Source organism: Gigantopelta aegis, chromosome 10 (assembly GCF_016097555.1).
Source record: "Gigantopelta aegis isolate Gae_Host chromosome 10, Gae_host_genome, whole genome shotgun sequence".
Taxonomy (NCBI): domain Eukaryota; kingdom Metazoa; phylum Mollusca; class Gastropoda; order Neomphalida; family Peltospiridae; genus Gigantopelta; species Gigantopelta aegis.
This window is the reverse complement of record NC_054708.1, coordinates 35,216,834-35,241,069: the sequence shown is the minus strand read 5'-3', so window position 1 is coordinate 35,241,069 and position 24,236 is coordinate 35,216,834. Positions and strand designations below refer to the sequence as shown.

Below are 24,236 nucleotides of genomic sequence, written 5' to 3'. Positions count from 1 at the left end.
AAACAAAACAGTATTGTTAATATTGTCAGAGACAGGCCATCATAATAGGTATCCAATGCAAAATAAGTTAATGGTACTAAAATAATCTGATATTAATTTCGATCATTTGTTTCAGGATTGGGTTTTTTTGCCCCCACTAAATCGTTCTTTTTCTCGGCATAATTATATAAATTTATTGACTGGGATATCTTAAGTTCATCGCTTAATATTATATTTTTTGGGTATGTTGTAATGATCTCAATACATGGTATATATCGCAACCAATTACACTATAGTTTTGAAAAGGAAAAACAAACAACATAACTAACAACTGATGTAAACCATTAATAACTGTTTATTATTGACCATTAAAATTAATGAAAGCCACAACAAATTATTATGGTCCTACAAGAATATGTATTGATGTTCAACACAATGGGTCATTTTTTTTTTTACAAAATGAAAACAAGAATAACACCAAGTATCGCATATTTGCCATCAAAACACAATAATTAGACAGTCACTAGTATATTTCTTTATAAACAATATACAGTTAAAATATTTCATCAAACTATTCAGTGGTTAAGCATACACTTTACACTGAGCTATACAAAAAGCAATTTTGTTTAATTCTGGATTAACTAGCATTGTAAAATACCTGTAAGAAATAAAGCATTTTGATCGGCTGATTACAAGTGGTTCATTCTACGATATACCATCTCCAAAAGTCAATGTACCTACTGTAACATTGTTTACGTGTATTCATACGTGGTGAAGTGTCACTGTTTGCAAATAGGGATGACGTACACATAGAAGATGCCGTGTCGTTTAATTTGGGTGAATTTGAAGAACTATTCGGACCAGAAAATGACCCTGAAGAATACTCTCCAGACGATATAGCAACGCTTGCTGCATCGGCCTCTTCAAGCAGAATTTCAACTAACAATTGTCCTGGTGGGTGAAATCAACTGACCGAGAATGTACAGTCACTGACAGCAGACGACACTGATAACTCATGCTTTGCCAACAAAAATTCTACAACAAATTGATGAAAATATTGATCCCTTAAGTGCACCTAGCAGTGTAAAATCATTGTGTAAACCCAAAATTAAAAACGCAACAAGTGACCCCGTTTACCCGATCATGGCCTCTCAAAGTTTTCAAACGAACTTGCAAAACACGAATATTACAACAAACACAGATCCCATCATCAACAAAATTACTCAAATGACACCTATCTTCAACATGTTGAGTTAAAATTCACAACCATTATGACACAACAAATATGAATTAACAATGTAGCACAATAAATAAAAATAAATATATCCAAATCTGTTTGATCAACAAACACTTTTACAAGTTTTCATTTCAGACCGTTTCATATTGCAGGGTATTTGAAATTTTGTTATGTTCTTCCATAGTCGCCAATTCTTTTTCAATTGACTAGAAATATTGCTAATCAAGATTTTGAAAACAAAATGTTCCCTGCACTGTGTTCAACTGACATGGGTACTCAAAGGCATTACTAAATGTTGTTGGAGGGTTTTTTGGTGGGTTTTTTAATACACAATATTAGGGTGGGAACCAGTTATTTTATTAGTGGGTGCTTGTGATAAAGCATAGGTGTCACTTTAAGCTCAATAAAACTAAAACAGCATAATCCAACATTAACAACCTGGCTGTTTATGTGGATTTCCGGTGTGCTTGTAAATTGAAACTTCCTAGTTGTCAACTCATAAGCATAACTTGTTTGTTTGGGTGCACAGAGTTCTTGTTCCATTAAAATAGTCAACAATAATGCATCTCACTAACAAATTTAGATATTTTTACTAAGTAATCTTAAAAAACAACAAAAAACACTTTTTAAAACAATTTTGCTACACCTCCAATTAAATTTTATATTTTATTTTAACAAATCAAATATTTTAAATATTTTTTTTAAATTATGAATACGTCATTTCCCCCAAATGAAATGAGGAGAAAAGTACAAAAATCGTCTCCCACCAGTGTTGCACCAACTGATTGTCTTCAATGGCACATTTAAGGACTATACTTTATTTTTTTCATCAAAACAGTGTTTCGAAAAAAAAATATCATAATTTTTCTTCTAAATTTAAAAGTTGTACATACTACGTCTAGGGTGTTTCAGTTGCTATTTTAATGTCAAATGTTGTCAAAAAGGTAATTAAAAGTACACTCAAATGCAAGCTCTATTTTAGTTTGTAACAGTGGCACTCACCAGTAATACCACTGCAATCCAGTTACCAGGTTCAAGATCTATATACAATAACAACACATTCAACCAGGGAGAGACGTCTGATAAAACGTACGTCCAAGACATCACACAGAAGAGGGAAACTTTTATTTAGTTAAGTTTATTAACCATGGCAGCCACCTGGATCGTCAAACACATTTCTATATTCTGCGACTGAAAAGCCTGCCAGGGACAACACTTCACAATGCAAAGCATTTTTTAAGTCCAACTCATCAGGGTGCAGTTTGACAAAGCGCCACTTGGGTTTGATTCCGATTTTCTTCTCAAACAAGGTTAATTTTCCAAAACCACAGCTCTCAAGATAATCCAATTCAACTGGAAAACAAAATTAACCAAACTTGCAATAACAACTAAAATGTCAGACCAACATTTAAGATCAGGGTCAAATATGGATCACTACTTCTCAGTGACATCTTCATAATGATATTACATGTAAGCAATATGCTTAACTGATATTTTTTTTGTAAACATCGCAACATTAATAATGTTTCTCATTGTGTTTAATACAGCCTTGGCACCAAAGAAAAAAAAAAAAGAAGTTCAATCGTTAAATCTATTAGACTCAATGTGTAAAGAAAGCATGCTAACATGCTCAAGTACTTTATTCATCATCATAAAGTAATTTAGTCAAAGCCCATAACATTCCAAGCTCTATCTAGGTTCCTTTAAATTTGGCAGAACATTCCCCAAGAGATACAACTCTTGTCAACTAGGCTTCTAGTTCTATTGGGTTCTGACAGGCAGCCACAAACAAAACATTCTAAAAATATGACACGTTCTCATTTACTAATACAAAAGTGCTGCCAATAAAGAAGAGAACTTGACCGTAACATCACAAAAACATAAAATTTATTGCAAATCACAATGATAAGTTGAGATGAGTAATATTATCCATAATATATTTACAAATATGTTGTTAAAATTTTTCATTTTTAGTGTCTTAGTGCTACCAGTGAAAAAAACTAAACATACATTTCATTATCCATAAAATGAATGCCATGGGGGTTGTTAAACGTTCATTTATTTAAAAATTAAAAGAAAGGAAAAGAATAATCACTTTTCACTTGGCTGATCTGTGCTCCAAATAACTTCTTTTGCAGGAGACGCGGGTTTATGACCGAGCCAGGAAATTTGCAAACTGCTTTCACCAATCTCTCTCTCATGGACTTCCGAGGATGCCGGGAATATACAAATGGATATTGCCCTTCCTCATTTACCTAACATTAGAGAAAAAGGTGATGTTATTTACAAAATTCTCTGCTTTTATTGCATATAATAAGAAACAATATTTAATTTTGTACAAGCTATATGCTCTTATTTCATTGTTGGGGGAATGCTTTTTTAATTACTTTTTACCATCAGACATATTAAAGGAGACATCGTCATGAATGCCATAAAAGTTAAGTCTAATTTCATTAGATTTTAAGTACTGAAAACCCAGTCTCACCTACAAATTGCACACTGAGGTATGACAATATAGTGTCGATCTCGAAAATGTCACCAATATATTCAGGATGAGAATGAACAATGAAAATAGAAAAGAAATATTTTTGTCTCTGAACGATGTTCACAGGACATGTCAAGCAGTTATGCTACTAGAGGTAGAAGAGCATAGACCACCCCCATCAACCCCATGAAGGCAACACTTAATAAAACTTTTCTTTTTTTTTTTCTATTATTATTATAATTTGGTAGTGTCATAGTCCTTCTTTCAAGGTATTCCAAAGTTAAATATTTAGTGATTAAAATAAAACCAAATTATTTCAAATTCTGTTTGGCCATTGGAAAAAAATCATACATTATTAACATATTATAACCAGATACTCTAAAAACATTACATCCAAAAATGCATTGGTTATAAAGATATTCATATTCTAAGCAATTTTTTTAAAGTAAATTGTAATTTTAATGAGGTAAAAATATTTTATTTGCAGACATACTTGAAACTGTGAACACATGCAAATAAACCTTGTGTGGTCAACAGTATTGAACATCATGTTGCTATTGTGTTTTTTAGATGAAATGAAAAAGCGCATTTACGTGTTTCTGCATGGCTCTCACATCCCTGCACTTTGTAAAACAAGGTCCTGGGAAACTACACTTCCAAATTCCATGATTTCCCGGATTTCTGTCTAAATTCTGCTAACATTTGTGATCTTGTGCATCTTGTTCCATGACCTAAGAACCAGGGCTATGTCAATCCAGAAAAGGAAAACGTTCACTAAACTGGTTTATGCATTGTATGTTAAATGATATGACCACATCGGCAACAAATCACATCATTGGCAAATATTAAGTGTTGCTCACTGTTCCTTAATTAAGGACAGGCTATTACTGACATAACGAACCATATTATCATGTTAGTTTATCTACCGATACAATTACCTCCTTTCATAAGCAACAAAGTCCCCAAACCAAGAGAATGAAATAAAGAAAAAAAAAAAGGGTTTAATTTAATAACGTACTAAACACATTACGGTTATAGGACATCAGACATATGGTTAAGGATCACACAATAATGAGAGGAAACCCACTGTCACTACTCCATGAGCTACTCTTTTTGCAAGGAAGCATGGGATCTTTTATATCACAGACAAGATAATATATACCACGGCCACTGGAACACCAGGTCGAGTTCAGTTAAAATGATCAGAAATATGTTCGCTAGACTGGTTTAAACCAAATGACCATATCGGGGACCTGTCGAACAGTTCGCAAACATAGCTTGCTTGCTGTGATTGAACAATTTTCTACTGGCTAGAAGGAAAAATATCTCAGTGGGCTCACACTAATACTGATCAATCCTAGATCGACCACACATTGAGTGAGTGTTTTACCATCAAACTAGCTCTAGCACCCACTAAAAGAAATGACCGTAACATTGTCAAGATGATGGTGATCATTCTTTACTTGAATCACAACAATAACATTTTAAAACAAAACTTCTCAAAAGTCGCAAGTAATGATGCGAAAATGTCCTCAACAAACGGAGATCCCAGTTTTCTCCCAATTCACAGAAATTATTACACAGGGAAAAATTTTTTTCAGAATTGCATCACAATCACTGTGCACTAATAGATGCCAATAATAATATAAAAAATTATTAGCTCATTTGCTGATTAAAATGTTGAAAACAAAATATGCTCTGATCCAGAACTATTCCAATAAATTAACCCAGGAACACAGTAAATTCAGAAATACAGAAATAGAAAATACAGTCAGACCGTCAGACCAACTACACTTTAGTCTGTCTGAATTTTTATTGGTTCATCAGCCTACAGCACAATACAATTATTGTTGTAATACCATCTTGACTTAATTATCATCCAGTGATTTTCTTATTTCCTACTCCAACAGATACGTAAAACTGTTTTTAAATGTTTTACATTAAAGCTACACAACATATATTGCATTAAGAAAGAGGAAACTTTATTATATTTCACCGTCATTTATTCTGTATTTGTGCAAACAACAAACAATTGATGGGGTGTGGTGTGTGTGTGTGTGTGTGGAGGGGGGGGGGGGGGTGTGTGCGCATGTGTGTGTGTGTGTTCAACAGGCCAGTTACATGTAGGTTTTTAATATTATATGAAATCCAAACATTAAATGACAGGTTAATCAGAGAACACTAAAATGTCCTTTGTGAGTTTCTAGAAGAAATGACCTGGAGATTGTCATCTGTTTTACCAATAATATATGAAGAAATATTGCTCTATGTAACACTCTTAAAAGCAACATTAAATATTAGATGAGGCTTATCCTAAAGACTGTACTTTGTGATTATCTGTTCACGGCCATCAAAGTAGATCACTGCTGCAGAGGCACATTTAGCACACTGCTGTTCAATGGCACGTGGTTTAAGGACTCACAATACAGGCCATCTAGAGATGAATTTACGGAACCAGTTCAAAGTCAAGGGCTTCTCAGAATGCCTCTTTCCCAGTCTGACAGTATAGTCTGTTGCTATGTCAACTACATCACGCCAAGTATATCCATACTCTTTAAATCTTCAACAATCTTGGCCTCTCCCTCAACACTAATGTTTCCAAGCACACAAACTCTAAGGGTCTGCTCAAGAATACAGTCTTGCTGGGGGTTTTTACCTTTAAAAATACTGCCATCTTTTGCTGTTTGATTGTAATCACAATATGTTTTAGCCAACGGTGGGTTCAGATATTAAAACAAAATACATTTTTAAAATACTAGTCAACCCCAATTAATTCAATAAAAATATGTTGGACATTAACTGGAATAAACAGCTTATTCATGTTTTGTCAAATCCAACATAAATCTTGCTGTGCTAAACAATAATCATTTGTAATATATATTACAGAACCATACAGCAAAAATACTACAGTGGTCACCGAGAAAATGAACAATAGTGTACAATATGCTAATTTGTTCACGGAAAAACTAATATGTTATATTTGGTATTAAATGTTTTTGGAGATATTACACAAAAAGACAATGACCAAGAAAATTTGTCTGTAATACTGACAAATTGATTTTATTTTTAATTTAGAAATAATTGCAGAAACCTGGTTATTTTCTATATTAAAAATGTCAATTATTAAAAATCAAATAATCAAACTAAAATAAAATGCTTTTAATGGTGAGTACCATAGCTACCCACGAATGTAGATTGTAAATAGCAAGTAACTGAGGTACTTCTTGATGTTATTATTGTATTAGCAGTAATAAAAGTTTTAAAATGTGCTATATATTGACAACATAAACAGTGAAAACCGTAGTACTGTATGGATGACTTTTCGGTATAAGAAGAATAAGAAAATCCAAAATTAAAATGTTTCAACTTCTTGTCGCACTCATCTCATTTTAGTTTCTTGAGGTAATCAGCAAGAAATCTCGACCCAATTACATAAACCATCAAAGTGACAGAGCCTAATTTTTATTTAAACACTTCGACATATTCTATGGCATATTTTTAATTATTAAGAGCCATTTTTATAATTCAAAGTAGACATTACTTACTTTATTGTTTAGATTATCTATTTCCATACATCTATATTGTATATCTTGAATACAATTCGGGTCTATGTATAGTACCCTGTACTAGCAGTATATATACTCTTCAAAAAAAGAAACGCAAAAGGGTACAAATGGGTTATAACTCCGATTTTATGTTTCCTACCGGTTCATGCTTTGTGAATATAAGGTCATTGCATGTCCCAAACACATTCCCACGGTTACATTCGATAAATACAATAAAGTTCCAAAATGTGAATATTCGCAAAAACGCAGCCACGTGCAAACCATGTCACCAAAGCACGTGCGTTGTCTGCACGTGCAACATGAACACCGACAGTATAAAAGTGCAGGGTGTTCGCTTGCCTGGCCTCTGTATCTGGCCGACAGTTGACAATCCAGGACATGCCACGTCTCAGTGAACCGCAGAGAAACAATGCCATCGGCCGACTAGACGCAGGCGAATCCAGAACGGCCGTTGCCAGGGCATTCCATGTGTCCCCAAGCACCATCTCCAGACTGTGGGACCGTTACCAGCAACATGGATCAACACGTGACCTCCCTAGATCCGGTCGACCACGGGTCACTATCCCCGGGCAGGACCGCTACATCCGGGTACGCCACCTTCGGGAACGATTGACTACTGCCACCTCCACAGCCGCAGCAATACCAGGTTTGCGCAGGATATCCGACCAGACCGTACGGAACCGCCTACGTGAGGTAGGAATTCGTGCCAGACGTCCAGTTCGAGGTGTCATCTTAACACCACAACACCGTCGACTCCGACTGCAGTGGTGCCAGATTCATCGACAATGGCCTCAACTGCGATGGAGACAGGTGTGGTTCAGTGACGAGTCCCGATTTCTGCTCCGACGTCATGATGGAAGATGTCGCGTGTATAGGCGTCGTGGTGAACGTTATGCGGCAAACTGCGTGCAGGAAGTGGACAGATTTGGCGGGGGTAGTGTCATGGTGTGGGCAGCCATCTCACACACTGGCAGAACTGACCTGGTCCACGTGCAGGGCAACCTGAATGCACAGGGCTACATTGACCAGATCCTCCGGCCACACATCGTTCCAGTTATGGCCAACGCCAACGCAGTGTTCCAACATGACAACGCCAGACCTCACACAGCACGTCTCACAACGGCTTTCCTACAGAACAACAACATTAATGTCCTTCCTTGGCCATCGATATCACCGGATTTGAACCCAATTGAGCATCTATGGGACGAGTTGGACCGACGCCTCCGACAGCGACAACCACAGCCCCAGACCCTACCCGAGCTGGCAGCAGCCCTGCAGGCCGAGTGGGCCACCATCCCCCGGGACGTCATCCGTACTCTGGTTGCTTCAATGGGCAGGCGGTGCCAGGCAGTTGTCAACACACGCGGAGGCCACACCCGGTATTGACTCCAGATGACCTTGACCTTGGTGGTGTGTCCTATCACTTACTCACAATGGACTAGAGTGAATTGTGAACAATCCTGCAACATTTGGTAATTATCGGACTCACCATTCAATAATTAAATCAATTCTCCAAATGTTACGACAATGTGGTTTTGCGTTTCTTCTTTTGAAGAGTATATTTGTCTTTATTGAAATAGCATCTAACAGATTAATATCTTAACATTACACATAAAAGTAAAATACCTCCAAGTATATTAAAAATGACTATTTAAGTCAGGAATCACAAAGGCATTTAATTGGATCCAAACTGTTCACACCACTGTTTATTTTGCTACTTTATCACTACATGTTATTAATGTATCTCAGTGTTTATACTGTTTGAAAATCAACGGTGAACAAGAAACTGCTTTCCAGAAGTTGTGTAGGAGAGCAACTGCTCTCAGTGTACAAATTCACAGTAATTTTGAATAAATAAATTAATGTTTCAGAACAGTCTCCTATGGCAATGTGCCAATTCAAAAACCTGCTCTCATAAACAATTACTTAAAAAAATTAGTTTGTTATCAATACTATGCAGTGTAGGTGGTAATTAATTTAAGCCAACATGTATTTTGTTTTCAAAAAAACAGTCCAACAGCACCCATAAAAAAGTGCACACCAACATTTTGGACACTGACTTGTATTAAAATGTAACAATTTTATACTTAAACTCACATGACCAAACTCAATTTTAAGCTATTAAACTTTAACACTAATTTTCTCTTGTATTTATATTATAATAAATATTTATCAAATGTATAACCTTGATGACAACATACAAATGTTACTTTTGGTGTGTGGTTGATTTAAATGAATCAGTACCTTGGGTTATTAATTTTTAATATTAATCCCACCCAAAGAAATGCCTTGAAAGTGAGTACATTAGTCCCTATATCGGTAACAATGATTTTGCCATTCTTGAGGAGAGTTGTGGCATGTATATAAAACAATTACAGTAACCATCACACTATGCAATTTGTAGCAACCATGCTAATTTTAGTTGCACAGTAACTGATAAAAGGAAAAAAAAAAAATGTGTTTCATATTACAAACTGTAACACTAAGTTTACTACCAACTGAATTTGCAAAAATTACAGACAGCAGTGATATACATATAGAGAATATTCCAAGTGTCTTGTGATATCACAATTTATCAGCACGAGTTGATAAAAGTATGAAATCCAAGGCTTGCCAACAGGCCTTCAAAAATAGGAATCCCCCCCCCCCCCAAAAGAGGAATGTTATCAGTGATGCCTCAGGAGCGTGTTTTTCAACATTTTGGTAAAGTCAAGTTCAGGGCTGTACCCAATCGGCAAATACTGAGGCTGTTCGGAAGACTGGTTTATTCTATATTGCCATGCTTGCTATGCTCGCTATTCGGAATCCATAAGTTTAAAGAACAAGGCAGGAAACTAATCTACGATAGTTGACGGTGAACAGGGAAAAAGTTAAATTTCTCCGGTGTTAACAACATTTGTGCCTTCCAAAATACGATCCGACACCAAATATGTGAAATTATTATTTTCTGTCTAAATATCGGAATTTCGAACAAGGCAATTGTAATAGCATAATCTATGCTTTAAATTTGTAATGATTCCGCCAAATTCTTAATGGTTGGCATCTCTGCATGGTGCAACATGTCTTACTTTATTATTTCTCGTACAACACTGACCTCCAATATTATACATATGTACATACATCAGTAACTAATTACATTTTTGTTAGATATTAATTAATCAAAAATAATCAGACTGTTTTAATACAATAATAGGTTAACTTTAAAAATGGTATTGAAAATAATCCAGCCATTAAGGAAAAGAATAAAAAAAATATATATCTGACACAACCGTAATGCAAACTAGCCAATGAATTGATAGGAAACTGTATGCATGTACATTATGCAAATGAAAAGTATTGTCAAAACAGCTTATCAAGCTCACAGGGATATAATAGGGCAGAATGAATCAAACATTTTAGAACAGCATGGTCTTGTGTTAATTTCCTAAAAAAAATACCAACAAAAGCTCCCTTCTGAAGTAAAGTCCAGTGTCTCAAATTTTCACATGAATGTGGCAATAGTGAAGTTCTAAATATGAACACTGATAAACAACAAAATATAACCCTAATCCTAACCAGAAGAAGACCATTTGCATGGAATTTAGATCAAATTAGCCAGTGGGTTTTAAATCTGGCATGGGTTTAGAGATGGCTCGATGTGGACATCATACAGTGAAACCTTTTTTAACTGTACATTCATGTGCTAAAGAAAAAGTATGTTTTTGATGGGTATTTGGCTTACAGGGGTTTGGATTGAAGCAAGAGATTTTGTTGCATTCTGTTCTCTATTTAACACAGAAAAAGTAATAAAACTGTTAAAAATATATATTAAAAAAACACTACCTGGTACATACCACTAAATAATTAACAAGTTGAAATGTTAACGGACTTTTCGACATGTTTAAAGTTCATTTGAAAATGAAGTGCAGTTGACACCTTTCCAGAAAGTCAAGCCAAAGAATTGTTACTCTTTATTTGGTTTAATAAACATTGCAGAAGAAACAACACTATAAATGTATTCAGTTAAATTATTAAATTCATGGTGCCTGGTCACCGTTGTAAATGATATGTGAACTAATTCCTAATCATATTCGTAATTCAACCTAACACAATAAACTATATATACCGTATATATATAACAAAGCTCCAAGCTGCAACAAAGCTGAAGGTACTGGTGATTAAATATACTAAGTTAATAACATTTTCGTTTGTCAATGACCAACAAGTAAATAAATGACATCATATAACTTTATGTCTTTCTGTGACTATTTGACAGAAGAAATTTTATTAGCATGCAGTGTGTTGTAATACATAGAATACATTCCCACAGGAGTGTTTATATTACAACTTGTAATATATGATTTTCACCATATATCACTTGCTTGCTTAAGTACGATTGAAAACACTTGTAATATCAGTGGTCTCTTAATTTAAGAGCATTGTTTTAGTATCCTCTTTACAAACTGCTAAACCAGAGTATAACTCTACACAATTAGTCAAAGTGATATTCTGCGGTAAATAATGACTGATATTGGAATGACCATCTGGATTCAGAAGTACAATTTACATTAAACAACACCTTGGGACTTGATTATCTATCAAGTGTTCGGTTTAGAGGGGGTAAAGTTTCATGTTAAAATATGCTTAAATAATGTTTTTGACTGAATGAACCATTTGGAATATATTGGCAAATTAGTTTTTCCAAGGAGATCAAGTGTACATAGATAGCAATATTGGGCATGCACAGGTCTACTAATTTTATAGACAAAACAAAAACTTTCTCTATTCCAAGGCAAATGCGATGGTAATGTAGCAACCATTCAGTTACCAGTGTTTAACATATATAATTTTTCTGATTCAACACAGAAATACTTTATTTTGAGCTTCAGAAAATCACCACTAATATTCAATTTGTGAACTCTTGACAAATGACAAATTTGTCTGTGACCTGGCTCTAATTATTCCAAGGCTTGAGAATAACATGAAATCTGGATAACAGAACTCTGTTGTTCTGATTGACAACTTAATACAATTTACTACTATAAACATGTGATGTTTATGATTGTGATAATGACCAATGACGGAACTGAAAATATACCTCGTACTCTAGACACATCAAATTTAATCAATTCATAAGATCGTTAAAGCAAAACCAAATGTGTAGATTCTGAAAATCTGTCCACCTTTCACCCGTATACATGTAATGATGTTTTTTAGCACACTCATCCAAACAATCATTGTAGTAACAAAGACACCACATTAAAAGGAACATGTATGTTCAATCGACCAACGTGTTGGTTTTATAAAGAACAGAAATCATGAAGAATCATTATCAATATTCGTAATGCTCATAGATATCAACTTCCTTGAACTTCTTGCACAACACATTGGTGGATATTTTTTCAGTACATAGACCAGTTTCTGATAGACAAATTATTCTGATTCATTCGCATTTGCTGGCACACCAGCATGCAAAATGGCAAGATTTTAATGATCAATGCAGGTCTATTATTTTTATGATATATAAAGCAATGTGTGTTGGTCTATTTAAAAAAACAAAAGAACCCATAATATTGTTATCATCAAAGACTTCAGTCTCTGAAGTACTTCATTGCTTGCAGATGTATTTACAAGTAAATCAGTAAATCTTAAAGATTATATTATATTTCTCCAAGACTTTCTCAACTCCAAACATGAAATATTGAAATATTAAATGTAAAACATTTGTAACTATTTGTATCGGACAGGAATCATCATGGTCATAAATATATAAAGTATATACACAAAATAAATGTAAGCACTACATAACACAACATGTATTTCACATTTTCAGGAAATTCCTCAACATATATACTTCAGACTTGCTCAACAGTAACAGTATTTTAAGTCAAACCAGAAATATATTAAAGTATATTGTCAAGAAATACAGCAGTTATTTTTTTTAATAGTATTTGAACTAAATGAGAACAAAATGTTATTAAATCAGAAAAAGGATATTAATTTTCCAGGTTTTTGCTTTGGACAATTAAGTGAACTATATCATGTGACAAGATAATTTACTTTTGTAAAACTCTGACTTAAACATTTATTAAAAGCATAACAGCATAATACAGATCATAAACATTCAAAACTTGTAAACAGAATTTTCCTAATCAGAATAGGAAAATCATCACCTCTTTAATATTAATTAAAACGAAAATACTTATATGCTGCACAAGCTCAAAACCGAAAGGAAGCAGGCAAGAAATGCCCCTCAAAATGCGTTCTGATAATCAGTTTCATAAGCAGCTTTAGCTTTCCATCTTACTTTTAACAATTTTTCAAATATATCAAAAACTGTTTCATAACTTTATCCACACTTGTCTCAAATCTTCCATATTGCTGTTTAAAAAGTTACATTACAAGTCTAATATCAGGAGTGTGAGTCTGCTCACTTTCTAGCTTAGAAAAGCAAAGATTGCCATCAACTCCACAAAATGAATTTCGAGTCATCTTGTATCAGACAGGCATGTTAGTTCACAAAATACCTGTACTTGACATATATTTATACTGTTTTGAGAAACAAGTCTGAAGATTCATGGAGGAACAAAATAGATGTCTAGTACTCATACAGCAGAACATTCATAGGTCCAGAGAAAATAAACCCATTTTAGTATTGTCTCATCCACACCTTCACCTCAATAAATAACACTTACATATAACCCAAGGGGCTGGACCATAATCAGTATTAAACGTATCTAAATAAAAACTTTTCAAAAGCAGCCTTGTGGTTTGGAATTTACAGACAAGTGAAAACAGGCTAAATAAACTTTTTTTAAAACAAGATTTAGGCATATTAATTGTGGGTTTTTTTTTTTACCATCAATGAACATTGGAACATGAAATTTGTAGTGAGAAATGGGGGATCCCAAACATTATGCTGATGCTCAACTTTCATTTTTAAAGAAATAACTTTCTACAGGTTTAACGTAATAGTGGGAATTATTCCTTTAATCTATGTTTACAAACATTTGCAAAATACTGATGATATTGCAAACCCCCCCCCCCCAAACAAATTTGATTGACAAAAAATATTCAATTGCAAACTGCTAAAAAACCCAACTTAACGCGAACAAATAGTCTATTGTGCCCCATTGCACATTATAACCAACACATTTTTGTAGGGGATCCTTATTTTTGTGAAAGCAGGCATTTGTTAGCATGTCAAAAATTAAATTTAGATAGGCTAAACACAGAACCTGAAATGTGTGCCTGGTCACACTATGGAATTGATGCTATGTCAAGTTTTAAGGGCAGCAAGTCCAAGATATTACAATAATGTACATAAGTAACTCATTGAAAATAAAAGCTGCAATGATCTTTAAAAAGCTAAAACCTCTATACCATACTTAATAAATGTCATGTTTAAACACTTCATATCAAATCCTATCTACTCTGTGAAGGCTTAAAACTGATGGGGTATATGATACACCTGTCACAAATTCCATGAAAAGTAGGTTGTAGTGTACTTGCATGCAAGGTTTGATGATCATATATGAACTGATAAAGAAAATATAGCCTAACAAGGATTTTCTTTAATGTGCACTAATGCAAGAAAAGTAGGCTGTGGTGACCTAGTTAGGGTATGCGACACTCCTACATTCCACATTGTACTTGCATACAAGGTTTGATGATCCTATATATGAATTGTTAAGGAGGATATGCCTGGAAACAAAATATTTACAGACATACGTAGGTACGGACAACACCACACCATAATACTATCTGTCAAAGACATGCATATAAAAAGTTTAAAAAAACACATCCCTATTTAACTCAATTTTATTCAGTACTTGAAAAATGCCCAAAATATTTCTTCACAATAATGTAAAATATACAAAGAGCTAAAGATGATGATTATGGTCAGAATTAATCAAGCAAGTGACCAATTTATCAATCATATTTTTATATTGATCATGGCTTCCCTATTAAATGGTTGAAAATATTGTACTTGATTATATCTAAGATGAGGTTATTGTGTTAGTTGTAAGAGCCATTAATAAAAGATTTTCCTTTTTAATAATGCTTCATAGTTTAAATTAAAAGAGAACTTTTGGTCATTAAATATATTCTCTAGGTCCGATTTTTACTATTATGATATTCACATATGTTTATAACAGAGCATCCACCATAAGCGTGAAATCACTGAACTAACTGTAATCAGCAAACCCATTCCAACCAGTGGTCCGAAATATATGAACAGTTAAATCAAGTTGGTGGTGAAACTTTCTGAACAGATAATGAATGGTCCTCCTGTTTGAGCAAAAATTTATCAAATGTCAAGTGATCCCTCTAACATAAAATCTGATTTCTCCACACTTATTAGGAAGGAATGATTCAAGATATAAAAAAATGGATTTCCATGTTCCCTGGACCAAAACAGTTTCTATCAACCAGTATTTTAAAAATCCCCAGGCATAATTTACAGACAATGTTTTTTAAGTATGGTGAAATAATATTTTTAAAAATTTGTTTTCTGAACACTTGCCAACATTGAACATACATGTACTGGCTATTCACCATGAATGATTTTTACTGTATGAGCAACTAGTTATAGCTAGGTCTTCTGCATATTTCAAGCTTTCTTACCTTAATTCTTGTTCTTTTCTTCTCCACCAAACCTTTCCAATGCTAGATTAATAATTATTCAACTAACAGAGAACATGAAGATTAATTAACAAAAGCAGCAGGTTTTATCTCTGTCATATCTGTGGTTATGGTGTAGCATTAGTTAGGGTTTTTTTACTATAAAAATGTATCATGTGATACCTAAATTTAATATTGCTACCTTACATTTAAGAACATTTTTGTCATGAACATAGTAAAATTATATGGATAATATTAATTTTTTTCAATGCAATTAAAAAATCCTATAAAATACTGTAAAATTAGTGTTTGCTTGCACTTCAAAAACCTTCCAGTGACTCACTTGGCTTGCTAGTAAATTTACCCTGTCAAAATCCAAAATCTAATAATCAGTCTTAAAGATCTTGTAAACTTGTAAACAGTGTTTAGTCCACTCCATTTCAAAGCTTCATCTCCAGTGGGACCAAGCCATCCTTTTTACATGCTGAATATTTTGTTTAAAAGTATAACAGTGGTTATACACTTTAGATTATGTAATAGTGTATCAGGATTCCACTCCACCAAACGATCTTAGCACTACTCATCATAAATACCTACTACAACGACGAACCTTTTTTTAAAATCAGCAGCCTGTTCTTCAATGCTGTTACTATAATTTTATATTACAATTTAAATTTCCAACAGGTCCAAGAGAGTTGTAATCTACTAGCACAGATGTCAAATGAAAGTTAGATTAAATTATTTCATGACTTTCTAAAAAAAAAGGGTACAAACTCAATTGCATTAAAACAGATCTTCTTTCATACATAGCCCGAGAAAAGACATTTTACTCCCATCAAAATATATGGAAGAAAATGCATGTATTATGAATTTGGCAATTATTGCATTTCAATCAGCAGGCAAAGTTACTTGAATGTTTCTGACACCAACGAATACATCCGATATCTCAAGTGCTGGTTGTAAAACTGACTAATCCTATCAGTTGTGGAATGACACATAGGTAATAGCAAATAAATTCTGCCATGAGTAACCCTTTTGCATTAAACAAATGATGATCCAAACATTCTTAATGCATGTAAAAAAAACCCCACAAAAACTGGTCCTGTGACCAAATGCCACTTGAAAAAAGCACCAGGTTATGTAGTGTTTATATATTCTTTTTGTCAACATAGGCAAAATAGGCAAGGCTTGAAATGTCAGCTCAATATCTCAAGGCATTGTGACAAAAAACATCTGAAAAACTATTAGTGGGACAGACAGACTGACAGACAGACAGAGATAAAACCTAGTCCCCTCCGGTTGGACGATAGGGCACTAATAGTAATAATAAATATACAATCAATTACTATTTACTAAATATATTTTGTAAAATAAAAAATGTTATGATTGTTTTTATATATTTATTAGCTTCCAACACAGAAACAAATACAAGTTACGGAAAATTTGCATGCTCTTTTCAGCAATGTGGTTGTTCCAAACCAGACTTTAATACATGATGGAAAATACTGTCTATCAATTTTAAATTCTATTTTTGTCAGCCAAACAATGTCAATGCAATAAAATAAAATAAAAACTTAGTAGGTTTAAACAACTTAACTTAGACAAATTAAAGTTACATTAAAAGGATTATTCTGACTTCGTAACCATTTTTAAAAGTAGGTCACACTCATTTGTCTACACGCAGATGAAATTCTTAGCATTTAGTAGAAGTTGAGCTACTAACTGAAGTTCAATTTGGCAAATATATATGTTTGATTTTATGTTTTTATAAGCTTAGTAACTGGCTGTGTCTGGCAGGGTGTGCACTTGGGATTTTTTTTTTTTACTTGCCATTCAGGCGAGTCATGTCAGCACGTCTTGCCCACACAATTTTTTAAAGTGGACCGAATTAAAAAATGTTAAAAAAAGTATTATACTTGTCATAGGAGATCAGTTTCAATTCTGTTCTAAGGTATATCAATGTTTATAAAGAGATAGTTGTTATGCAAATAGCTAGCTTTTTATTACTATTTCTATCGTTTAAATGAGCACTAAATTGGTTGTTATGTAGAAAATTTTCCTGTGTGAGAGTCAAGAACTGTTGCATCATCCATAAATATTAGCAGTCAGCCGTTTCGGTAACTGAAACATTTTGTAGATTAGAATACAGCCAGAACATTACATTTTGGACATTCCAAAATAATTTGCTGAAATGAATGTGCAAAAGTGTTATAAACTAGAGTCAGGGCAAAACCTGTCACTTTCTCATCTAGAAGCTGAACTTCAATTTTGCCTTTAATAACATCTACAGTAATTCCCTTGTTGAACCTTCATGATCACTAAAAAGATATAGGTCAAATAGTGTTGACATTCTATTTAGAGAGGCAATTTATCCTGCAATCACTACATACATTGGCAAGATATGACTAGATAAATTTCTATATGTTCAGTCACCAACCAAAAAAATAAAGCTCACGTGACACACATGTAAGCCTGTCTCGACTCAAGTATTTCAGACTAGATTTTAAATTTTAGATTTAAAACATACTCTTTAAATATTTGTTTTAGTACAGTATACACAAAAAAACCTTAATGTCACAATAAAGATACAAAACTTGTATATTTATTTAAAATTTAGAGTTCAGTGTCTTACAAAGAATGACGTCGGGTATCTTGTATGCCTTACTGCAAAAGCCATGCTCGGTTGATGATACTCGATTTAGACTGCAAGATAAATAAAATAACCGGTTACTGCCTAAAATATTGGCTTTATCCAGCTCAGGTTGAATAGGAAATGTCGCTTGGCAGTCTTATGGAATTTGCCATTCTAACCTTCACAGGATAAAGTAAAGTTTGTTTTATTTAACGACGCCACTAGAGCACATTGATTTTTTATCTTATCATCGGCTATTGAACGTCAAACATATGGTAATTCCGACACTTTTTTTTAGGAAACCCGCTGTTGCCAAATAGGCTACTCTTTTATGACAGGCAGCAAGGGATCTTTTATTTGCTGTTCCCACAGGTAGGATAGCCTTTGTTGAACCAGTTATGGATCACTGGTCAGTGCAAGTGGTTTACACCTACCCAATGAGCCTTGCGGAGCACTCACTCAGGGTTTCGAGTCGGTATCTGGATTAAAAATCCCATGCCTCGACTGGAATCCGAACCCAGTACCTACCAGCTTGTAGACCTATGGCCTAACCACGATGCCACCGAGGCCGGTTTTCACAGGATAAAGCCAAAGGCAGTAACCAGTTATTCTCTATGTATGCATCATGAGACTACTGTAAGCTGTGGTCAATACATAAACATATAATTTACATGATCCAAACCTGCTTGCTTCTGGTGTCTTGCTGGTCTGCATCAGTTGGTCCACTACAATAAAACAGCTTAGTTTGCAGAAGACCTAGCTATCAATGCGTACAAATTATTAAAATAGAAATGGTGTACCTACCTCTTCCATTGCCTCATTTGACATGGAAGATCCTGATGGATTTCCTTCACCTGTGCCAGCCACTGAAGAACCAAACATGTCACCTGCACCAAGCGATGAATTGTCTACTAAATTTGAACTTGAGTTACTGTCGTTTGCAAATGAACCAACATCTAACTGACTTGGACCACCACCTTCATCATCTAATAAAATGACATCATTCTCTTCTTTGATTGTCACCATGTCTGTTAATGGCAGACGAATGCTTTCATTACTTGTGGACACAGGTTCAGATGCTGTGGTCGATGCAATGTCGCCTATAGTTGCTGCTGTAGTTTCTGATGAAGATGCAATATTTGTTGCTGCATTATATAAAGACTCCAGATCACTGTCTGTTTTTTCTGAAATGATAATTTCAAGTGCAAAAACTCTCATCATATGAAACATGATTCTAATGCAAGCTGTATGTAAAGTACAGTTCGAATAATGACAAATTCATATTATTAACCAAATACAAACAAATGTTTACAAATAGCAAATGAAAACGTGCAGCTTAAATTGGGCAATTAGTCTATAAATAATATAGTAAAGCTGACAAGAATTGAAAAACACATCAACCTTCCTAAACAACTAAGACTAACTGTTATCTTTATGCTGAAGGGACAAATATCAGTTGTTCAAAATAAAATATATTATTAATATTATAGTTACAGGTCAGAACCATTACTCAACCTTTAGATGTATGTACACAAGAGTTCTGAAGACTAAAGAAATTGACGGTAAAAAATGTTTATTGCATTTAACTCCATGTGTTTAACACTAGTCTCATCAGGAGCGGTACAGTGTAAAAAAAAAATAGTGCACTGGCGTAGGAAGGGGGGGGGGGGGGGGGGGGGGTAAGGGGGCACATTTCCAGATATTTTGCTTTATATTTACTTTATAATAGTGTAAATACAGCAACTTACTGTTCGAGTAGATGCAATGCTTGCCCTCATAATACAATGAAAGATCGACAAACCTTTTTTACTTGAACCATCCCCAGTCCCATCAGTGCTGGATCGTTTCTGTCCTCGGCCCTCAGGAACCTGGATGGAATGTCGAGGTTGAATCTGCATGGGTCGCCCTCTCGATGATAGCGAATCTTGTGGCTCTCTACCATGTCCAGAACTACCCTGTGTAAAAGACGGAGGCTGGGTTTGTCTCATTGGAGACTGTGACTGTACATATCTTTGGGATGACTGTTCAGAGAAACTGGAAAGATGACTAGAATGACTTGTCCCTGCAGGATGAATGCGAGATCGGTATGAATGTCCTGAAGAAGGAATGTTTTGATGTAAAGACTGAGAATCTGTATATCCACCTGATCGGCGCATGTTTGTGTTGTCCCTGAGTACAAGATCTGCTTCAGAACTCCTTGACGGCAGACGTTTCATAGTCTTGAAGGCTTTCACACAGTAACTCTCACTGATCACATCACCAGTACTGTGAACCATCTCACTGAGAACATATCTCTCCTTCTTGTAATTGTCTATCTCCAGAGAAAGGTAGCCACTCAGCTCCACTGCCTGTTCAAATTCAATATAGTCTCGGCAGAATTTCTGCATCGCTTCCACAAACTTGGTAAAAAACTGGACAGAATACTGCTTATCCATTTTATTATCCAATATTTCCAAATCTAAAACAAAAATGTGTTTGTTAATATTTTAATCTACATATCAAATGGGCAATTCCAGCATTATGGATGTGGCACTTTGTACCAAGCATCTATGTGTTTATTTCAGAATCAGAGCTAGCTTTGCCATTTGCTAAATTGACCAATAGACCCATTTCACATTCCCATTGAATATGTGCACTAAGAGTAACATCCCTTTCCAACTGCATCCAGGTTATTTACAGCTTGGGGGGGGGGGGGGGGGGGGGGGGGAGGAGCTTCATTGACAGTTGTCATGAGCATCATGAATAGCTTCATAGATGTTAATCTCTGGTGACTAAGGTACATATTTTGTGTAATGGCTGTGAAAAGCAGTCTACTAAAGATTACATTGGAATGGTTTAAGACCAAAAGCAGAGTAACATTAATTTAGACGAAGTCTCTGGAGACTTTAACAATGCAAAATTAAAAGATTTATATATCAGACACATACAACTTCATTTGAAATATCTGGTATTTACAAAGTTTAAAAAAATAATTTTTAATTTATTTGATTTTATTTCTTTCATTTACTCTTCACCATCGCTTGTATCAGTCACATACAACTATATATATTTATTATTTTATTTGTTTGTTTGTTTTTCATTCTTTCATTTACTCTTCACCATCATTTATGTTAGCCATATACAACTTCAGTTGAAATATCTGGTATTTACGAAGTTTAAAGTTTTTAAAAATTTATTTCTTAGGCACCAACTCTTCTTTATCCTTCAGTTTTAATTCCATGACCTTTTACTTTTGTTGATTGTCTGTCGTCCGAGGCGTAGTACTTAATATATTTGCTTCCACCATCAAAACGACCATTTTAGTTTGTAGCCATATTATCAAATTGTCTGATAGTTTAATCTCTTATTTTTTCTTCGATAATAGATATCTGTATACATATATCATTATCCTGGACCTATCGAATTCCGTCCTATTAACAGGAAATCGCTACTGTGCATGTTCAGTTCAACAACCAGATAAATTTAACGACATCATTGTTTACCTTGTCCAATACAAAGTAAAATAATAATAATTTTTTTATAATTACTTACATTTGTTGTGAACGAATGTAAAATTCCTACCAGGAAGTGAATATTTGTAAAATATTTTAACACCATCAAAATCCGTCCAATGTGATCGTCACAAACGCGGAATGTATGGAAGACCACATCCGTCATAAAATTGAGGCAACAAGAACACAACAGACTGTCAATGAAGCAAATGTAAATGAATTATGAAAATATCTACACGTTTTTGATGAACACTGGTTATCGACCAGCACCACTGTGTTCGAGATTAGAAAGTTCCCCTTGCTTTGTTGTTTTTTTAGAGTTTGTTTTAGATTTGATTTTTTTAGATGTTTTGTAAACAATCATGCCACTCTTAACAGCTTTTCACATAGTCAACAATGTTCATGAATATAGGAAAATGTTTTTCGTGTGCTAACAACTTTTTTAGATGGCTGAAGAAAGAAGAAAAATCTACTAAAAAATGTTTTTTTCTTAATAACAATTGTGGATTAGACATTAACAGCCTTCCATACATCACCCCCCCCCCCCAATAAGTGTCAGTCATGTGACTTTTAACTAAATATACAGACAAAACTAATGTAAACGACAGTAATTATCGACCTGTCAAGTCTAGTCTCTTCGTTTATACAGGATTTAATCTATTATAACCTTTGGTTATGGTTTCTGTATGCAATAATATAATTACCGCTACTGTACAAGGGACAAAGACACTTTAAAAACTTTTTTTCCACCCTCATTTTCTAATTTGATCGTTCAAGGCTGGTTAGTTGATACATATGCAGTAGAATAAAAGTTTGTGCTTGCGCAGCGTGATTAGAAAGAGTGCAGAAATGAAATGGGAGGGAATTCGATGGGGGACGGAATTCGATAGTTCAGGATATATGTAGCCCGAGTATTCTGACTGTAAGAGAGCTAGACGGACATTTGGACATAAATACCTTTCATTACAGTCAGAGACCAAGCTATGTATTTTTTTGGCAATTCCCGACAACCAAAAAGTTGGCAAAGATTTCCGCTCTAAATTCTAATACCACAACATTCCTATGTTTGACGTCAAATATCTTTACATGGATAATTTTCGAGTTAACTGATTAAAAAAAATCCACATATTAATCACTAATACACATACTACAGAAAGAAATTAAATCTGAATTTCTTTTAATCAATCAACTCGAAAATGATCGATGTAAAGGTATTTGACGTCAAATATAGGATTGTTGTGGTATTAGAGCGGAAATCTTTGCCAACTTTTTGGTTGTCGGGAATTGCCAAAAAAATACATAGCTTGGTCTCTCTGTAATGAAAGGTATTTATGTCCAAATGTCCGTCTAGCTCTTTTACAGTCAGAGTACTCGGGCTAGGATATATGCAATAACAATTAAATTTCTGGCCATTCTCAAGTGGGTAGCAACCAAGAGACTGGGGAGGGGGGGGGGGGATGTACCTCCCTTTTAACTACTCTATATAAATCTGGTTTAAAATATGTCCTGTACCCCCACCATTAGACTGCGTCCCTTTACTAACAGTTTTAAGGTTTACATCAGAAGATAAATTTCAAATGGCTTAGCCAAACTTGGAAGAACTTTCCTTTGGCACTGTCACTAACCCTAACCCTAACTCTCTATGATAAGTATTTATAATGTTCTTTATACGTGACAGTGCCAAAGGAAACTCCTACCCTGCTTTATTTTTATCAATAAAAAAATCTTCATGCGTGGCCACGGTTTTTTTTTCTTTCTACATTTTGGCATGCAAGTGTACTTTGGAAGCCATTTTGAATTTGAACACATTATCCTCTTGTACGAATATTAAATACAAATGTTTATAAAAAGCAATGTTTTAACATACTTGACTAACTTACTATAAGGTAGTATATTATTAGCTGGTCAATAAGAAAGCATATTTAATCGAATTTACTGTTATCAATCTGCTTTCCATAAAAGTGACGCTATCATTTCTTGACCACAAATGTTTGAATTATCTCCCTTTGTGGTTGGGTTGTGGGGGGGGGGGGTGCTCCTAATGATAGACTGGTAATTGAGATTGAAAGTTAGCAAATAAAAGCACTCCATAACTTTAATCCACTTTTTGGTCAAAGCGTACCAATGCTAAAACGTACCTACCAATACGTATTCATATTTTGGTCAAAATTTACTCAGTAATTTTATATGTACGCTAAAACTCACAAGCACTAGTTGGACAAAACAAAATAAACCCATTTTG

General features: G+C 34.4%; 1 protein-coding gene across 20 annotated transcripts in view; it reads right to left on the bottom strand.

Annotated features, from left to right (window-relative positions):
• LOC121384041 (zinc finger and BTB domain-containing protein 46-like) overlaps positions 1-24,009 on the bottom strand; it is a 131,804-nt gene extending 107,795 nt beyond the window's left edge. For 16 of the 20 annotated variants that reach the window (XM_041514213.1, XM_041514221.1, XM_041514203.1 and 13 more), the window contains exons 1-3: positions 23,875-24,009; positions 20,305-20,961; positions 19,308-19,687 (exon numbers count right to left, since the gene is read on the bottom strand). In XM_041514213.1, coding sequence (XP_041370147.1) covers positions 19,308-19,687; positions 20,305-20,938 — 1,014 coding nt within the window. In that variant the 5' untranslated portion in view covers positions 20,939-20,961; positions 23,875-24,009. Of the gene's footprint in view, positions 1-16; positions 2,570-3,311; positions 3,472-19,307; positions 19,688-20,304; positions 20,962-23,861 lie in introns of those variants that run through there. The other 4 variants (XM_041514218.1, XM_041514217.1, XM_041514205.1 and 1 more) reach the window with 4 other exon arrangements.
• Between the last annotated feature and the right edge of the window lie 227 nt (positions 24,010-24,236).